This window comes from Malania oleifera, chromosome 8 (genome assembly GCF_029873635.1).
Source record: "Malania oleifera isolate guangnan ecotype guangnan chromosome 8, ASM2987363v1, whole genome shotgun sequence".
NCBI classification, from domain to species: domain Eukaryota; kingdom Viridiplantae; phylum Streptophyta; class Magnoliopsida; order Santalales; family Ximeniaceae; genus Malania; species Malania oleifera.
Genome location: NC_080424.1, coordinates 102,103,858 through 102,110,435, shown reverse-complemented (window position 1 = coordinate 102,110,435; position 6,578 = coordinate 102,103,858). Strand labels below are relative to the sequence as shown.

Below are 6,578 nucleotides of genomic sequence, written 5' to 3'. Positions count from 1 at the left end.
GACAGATCGACCTATGGAGTATAGTGATTTATTCCTGGTTGGTCAGTCAGGGTAAATCTAGCCTACGAGCCGCATAACCCTGTCATGAGGGGGTAAGTCATGACACACAGATAGCCACATGGAACATTTTCAGTTATTATTACGTATGTATAGTTTCACAGAAATAGGGAACATACTTACTTAGACTAGAAGTATTTTGAATAATAAACTCCAATACTGTCATGTCAAGCAATAGGGATAGGGGTGGTGTATTTTATCACTTATACTTTGTTTATATATTCAGTTAGACATGTTTATTTGATAATAGATTTCATAATATAGTAGCTCATTTGCCACACACTAGTAATAACATATTTCTTCTTACTGAGCATTGGCTCATCCCAGTGTTGAAACATTTTTCAGGTGATCCAGGTAGGCGAGCAGATCAGACTTGCAGATAAAGGGGAATCTGTACTGCCTTGCTAGTGGAGAGTGAGTTCATTTTGGGAGTATTTTTGTATACCCTAGCTAGTTAAGGGTATTTTGGGGAACAGACATATGTATATATATTTTGGAAAACATGAAGTACTCTGGTATTGTGTGGTGTGGTATTGTATATATTTGCATATGAATATGTTTATTCAGTTCTGCTTCTTGCTGCTTAGGTTTATGGTTGGGTTTATCTTAGTATGGTATCATAGTATGTTGAATGTTATGGTAAAAAAAAAATAAAAAAATTTGTTAATTAAGTAGGTCGTCACACGTGTGTTCGGTCGCCCGAGAGCCTAAGTCAACTGTTGACTTCTCAACAGTTCGGGCGGCAGAGAAGTTTTGAACTCTTGGGATTCGGTCCCCCGAGCTTTCTCAATTTGCCTAGTAATGTTTAATTTAAGCGCATTTTCAACACACTTGTATTTTGTATGATATGTGTGAGTGTTGGGACCTAAAGTCTTACTATGATCTTACTGAACTTACCATATATCCTATATGCATGATATACAGGTAAGAAAATGCATATCATATCTTAGTTTACAATTACAGACCCATATTACAATAATTGAATTGACAATACAAATTAAAGTCTTCAGGGTTTTCTTGTTACTTCAAGTGTTATTCCTTGGGATGCTCATTTAAGCTGCACAAATACTTGACAATCATCAAATACCTAAGTATTTATCATTATCAAAATCGGGTGTGACCTATAAGGTCAACAATATGCATATATGTTTTTAGGAATGCAATAGAACTTTAGTATTGTATATAAGGTTGGGTAAATCATGGTTCCCACTGTATAGTTGACATGCATGTATGGACATGTATATCCCTGATTCCCCTTTGGGTTCGGATTGATTTTGCTTATGTTTTTATGGTATCAGAGTTTTATTTATAATGTGAAATATATATATATATATATATATATATATAGTAGAATTTACGAGGCATTACAACAAAATAAAATATTTAATTTAAAAAAAATTATTTTTAGATATTAAAATTTTTTAGAACAAAAAAACAAAAAATCATCGAATTTGGTCTTAATTTCTTCGCAAACAGTAAAAGTGCCATTATTAGCGGCGTGCATATGCATTATATATATAAGTGAGAGGGACGTTGGCCCCAAAGAGGGCGGACCGCAGACGCAGCTTTTTGGTGCAACGCATTTGAAGTTTCACGAATGTGGAGGAAAGGGTGAACAGGAGAAGTGGAAGAAGGCGTCAACCCAAAATGAAGGACGCTGCCAGGAATCATGGGTTCCAAATTTCCAACCCCAAACTTGTGCATGCATGCAAGTTGTGTCCGTGTGGCGTGTGGCGTGCGGCGTGACTGAAATTTTTAGCGTGCACCACAAATTGAATCAAAAACTAGAAGTCTCGAGTCTTCCCAAGAAATTTGCAAAACCCACTTTTCGCTTTGCGCACCGGTGGAGGCAAAAAGTATGATTCCCCATAAGAAGCATTTTAAAAAGGGACACGGTACAAAAATATTTGATGCCGTTGAAATTGGAGGAGTGAGTCAGTTAAATATTCTTTTTAACAAATAGTTCTTTAAAAGTAGTTTATAATTATTTATTATAAGTATTTTTAAAAATATATATTTTAATATTCTTATTTTAAAATTATTTTTAAAATAAGTATTCATTTACTGGATCATTTAGAACTACTTAATTATATAAAATATTCAGACTTTAGATTTAAATTTGTGCAGGTTTAGAGAAAAATTTCAATATTGGACATTTGTTTTAGTCAAATATAAATTCAAATTCAAAATCTTTTCAAAAATGGAATAATCTTATGTTTATCTAAAAGTAATTTGAAATTGTTTACTAAAAATAACTCTTTAAGAATATTTATTTTTTAAAATTTTTTGAAAAGTAATTTTTATAATTAGTAATTATTTAAGTGTAAATTAGATTTTATGAATACTCGTAAAAAGATTTTTTTAGAAAACGATTTATTTTCTAAGGCATTTCAAATGAAAATTAAGTTTGAATTAATTATTATTTATTGATATAAGTTTATTATAAATATTTTGAAAAAATATGAGAGGAAGTGGGACAAAACTGGGTGACTTTGAAATTTGAACCCATGAGAGAGAGAGAGAGAGAGAGAGATTGGGACCACTGGACCATGTTGTCCTTAGGAAGGGCAACAGGGGTGTGCCCAATGGGCTGAGCTCCTAGGGGCCCAACATGTCCTTGAGTTCACACGGACCCCAAAGACACCCCTTATCTGTCTTCAGCTCCAGCAACCTCACATGGGCTCCCTCCATAAATACCCGTTCCCCAACATCGCTTCTCCTCATCACTCCTCTCTCTCTCTCTCTCTCTCTGCAACACTTTGTTTTCTCTGTCTCTGGTCTGGTCTTTCACACTTAAATCAGAATTAGCTGAGTTAATCCTCTTTCTCCCCAAAAATTGTAAGATGGCGGCCATAAGCAGGAAAACTCACAAGCTGCCCCAAACAGCAGGTCTGAAGCAAATCTTGAGGCGATGCTCTTACAGCCTCGGGAAGACTTCTACGAAACTGGGCTACGACGAAGAAGGCCACCCCGTCGACGTCCCGAAGGGGCATTTCGCTGTATACGTCGGCCAGAACCGGAGCAGGTACATAGTGCCCATCTCCTTCTTGACCCGACCCGAATTCCAGAGCTTGCTCCGCCAGGCCGAAGAAGAATTCGGGTTCGACCACGACATGGGTCTCACCATCCCCTGCGAAGAAGTCGTTTTTAAGTCTCTGACTTCCATGCTCAGATGAAAATTGGAACTGTGTCGGTCCGATCGGACGCACAGATCGAATAAGTAAAACAGCCATTGATCCACGTAGGAGCTGCGGGCATGCACCCAGCGCTGCTTGCTTCTTGGTTAATTAATTAGTTTTCCACCAAATTAATTAAAGTTAGTAGCTCTGACCAAATTAAAACCCGTAAACAGATTTTCTGGGTTAGATTTGTATATGTATCCACATTACGTAGAAATTTTCCTCGCGGTGGTACTGTAGGATTAATTAATTGTACCCTGTGAGAGGCTTAGCTTATAATCTTATATTAATAATTTCTGGGGTCTTCAATTTCCCCCTTTAATTTTTAACCTCTCTCTCTCTCTCTCTCTCTCTCCCCGATGCTGTGAATGGTTTGCAGCAGTACTGAACTAAGAAACAGGAAATATAAGTATTTCTGATGATTAAATAACAAGAGATATTCACAATCATCAGTGTGGTTCATAGGTCTTACTTCATCATTACACAATTTTAATGTTTTTTTGGTTTAATTTGGCTACTTAAGCAGACATTGAGGGGTTTTGGTTCTCGATCGAGTGCTTCTCGCAGCTAGCTAGCTAGCCAGCTTGCTACCTTAGCCTGGATTGCACGCAACGCGCTTTGTAAAATTTTTAATGGCAAAAACTACACATGCATTCTTTCTTCATACCACAACAACAACAAAATCACCTAAGTCTCACAGGCTATTATATAAATACTTTTTCGTTAATTTATGCAAATCATTTCTTTTGATAAATTCAAGATCATGCCCTCCCTTTTCATATTCAAAAAAAAAAAAAAGGAAAAAAGAAAAAAATCTACCCATGTATTTGATCGATCAGAACATTTGATCAGCTGTCATAAATCCTTATATATATTGTCATGAATCTGGGATCCATGAGATGCAGATCCATAAATGGGCTTGCATGTCCGGACCCAATAAGGCCCGCTCGCCACACCGGAAGGTTTGGATCGCCGCGGCGCCACCGGATTCGAGTAGGCGGTGGAGAAAAGTTACTGGTCCAAAACCAGATCCGACTTGGATCCGCATTGAATTTTTCTCATTATAATTATTTAATATTTATGTTGCTGGGGGCCCTTAGTTCCGCGGTGAGCAGGGGGAAGCGTTCCATCATATATCTGTTGGGAGATTGAGGATTTTCTAGGTAGCTAGCTAGCTAGGCCCTTTAATTAAATTTGTGGGCCGGAAAACGTAACTGACCGGAAGCAAACGGCAAAAATTCCGAAACCCAGATCCATCCGCCGACCATTTTAAATTGGTGGATTTTTATTAATTAAGTCGAGTTTTTTTAAGGATAAATTATAATTAACCTCGGACACACGTTCTTTTCGTTTTGATTCTCTTTGAAAGCTCATCGTCTTTGCGTTAGTTTAATCGGTTAATTATTGTTAATTACGATGACCAAATTAATAATTAACCAGTGTGGATATACATGCGTACGAGTTCATATATATAAAATGGTCGTGGCTGTTAGGCCAACTGCCCTTCATAAGGAGTCAACCAACTAGAAATTTTACCATGCATACATGCTGGGCGGGGTAAAAAACAATCGAATAAAATAATTCATTAGGAGTCAACCAAGTAGAAATTTTACCGCAGCTGCATACTGAGACAAGAATAATATTAGAGGGGTACGTGCATGAATATATGTGGATTAGCCTATCTAAAGGAGTTTTTTTATTTTTAAGAAATTTTTTTTAACTTTTTTGAATGGAGGATGCATGGATCGGGTACAGTAGTACACGTACCTTGCGTGACTTTGGAGTTAATAATAATTATGACTATGCATAATTTATTAATTACATGAAATGAAGGGTGACCTTGTCATCGTAGGTTTGAATAATTACCTTGTGTGAATAATTACATGAAATAATTATGACTATGCATAATAGTCTTTTAAAAAAATAAATAAATGTCATAAGGTTTGAATTGTGGGTCTGCCATATAAATTAAACATTTGAGAGAGAGAGTTGTGGGAGTACCATTGGAGATGATAGCTGCTAGCTAGGCAGGGAGATCTCATAATCTTTTGTACAAGAGAAAGAGTAAAAGCTAAAAACACTTTACAAGGTGTCGGGCAAGAGCCAAATCTTTCAATTATTATCATACGTGAGTAGTAGCATATTTTTCCAACGGTAGGGCCAAAAAATTTAGCAAGCAGAAAACTTCAATCAAAGATGGTCATGACTCATGAATGAATGCTCCACTTAAGCTGCTTCTTCTTCTTCTCCTCCTCTCTCTCTCTCTCTCTCTCGGCGCTTAGAATAGATAATGACATTGAGCCAAGAGGTGCGCATCTCATTTCTTTTCCTCTTGACATTTTTAAGATTAGAATACGAAAGCATCAATATATAAATTCTAAATTCTTTAAGTTGGGATGTCCTAAAATCGTAAAGCTTCTTCTTCACTTTTACTGTCCGACCAATCTATTTGGAATAAATGGAATAAAATTTGAATAAATATAATTCATTCCTATACTCAAAATGTTACGGGTAATTAGGCATTACTGTTAAAAATGAAGTTAAAAATAAAAAAAATCAACCACATGTTTAGTTAATATTTATAAAAGTAAAAAAAATTAAAACTTAATTTGAATAAAAATATCATTTTCATCTTTTAATCAAATAATATTATAAAAATATTGTTAAACTAATATAATTTTAAAATAATACACATTAAAAAAATACTATAATTAAAATAAAAATTATTATATTTATTTATTTAATTGTTATATTTTCAAAATCTACTTTGCAGTAAAATTTTATTGGACATGACAATTGAGAAATAGTAAATATATTTTGTAATTAGATTTATCATCATTTTTAAATTTAAGTATATTTTTATTTTAATTATATTTAAATTCATATTATTATTTTATTTTTATTTTAATTTAAAAATAATTAAAAATTAATTTTTAAATAAAAAATGAACCAGTCAGTTCAGAATGGGTCGAACTAGTTCAATTGGTTTGAACCAGGTCAACGGATTGATCCCGGTGAAACTGGGCTGACCTGGTTCAGGAACAAGGTTGTCACGTTAGTCGACTGTGGTGACACGTAGTGTAAGTATTTTTATAATTTTATTTTTTTATTATTTTTTGAATTTATTACAGTAAGGTAATGCCAATGTGATGTCACCCGCCACATGGTAGGCTACAACGGGCACTGGGTTTTTGACGCGAATTGCTGATGTGGTAGCGATCCGATCATTTAGAGAAAAACACACATTAAATGCCCAAAATCGCACCACGTCACCCCTCAAACGCGCGGTCCTGGTTGAGCCACGTGTCACCACTCACACGATAACACATATCCCATTATGTT

General features: G+C 35.2%; 1 protein-coding gene across 1 annotated transcript; it reads left to right on the top strand.

Moving 5' to 3' along the window:
* The first annotated feature begins 2,761 nt into the window (after positions 1-2,761).
* Positions 2,762-3,565, top strand: LOC131162425 (protein SMALL AUXIN UP-REGULATED RNA 51-like). Its single transcript, XM_058118880.1, has one exon. It carries the CDS (start codon positions 2,901-2,903, stop codon positions 3,231-3,233), a length of 333 nt encoding a protein of 110 aa, XP_057974863.1. The 5' UTR covers positions 2,762-2,900; the 3' UTR covers positions 3,234-3,565.
* Positions 3,566-6,578: the final 3,013 nt, after the last annotated feature.

Coding starts and splice junctions, on each gene's coding strand:
- LOC131162425 (XM_058118880.1), top strand. CDS start 2,901: ATGGCGGCCATAAGCAGGAAAACTCACAAGCTGCCCCAAACAGCAGGT.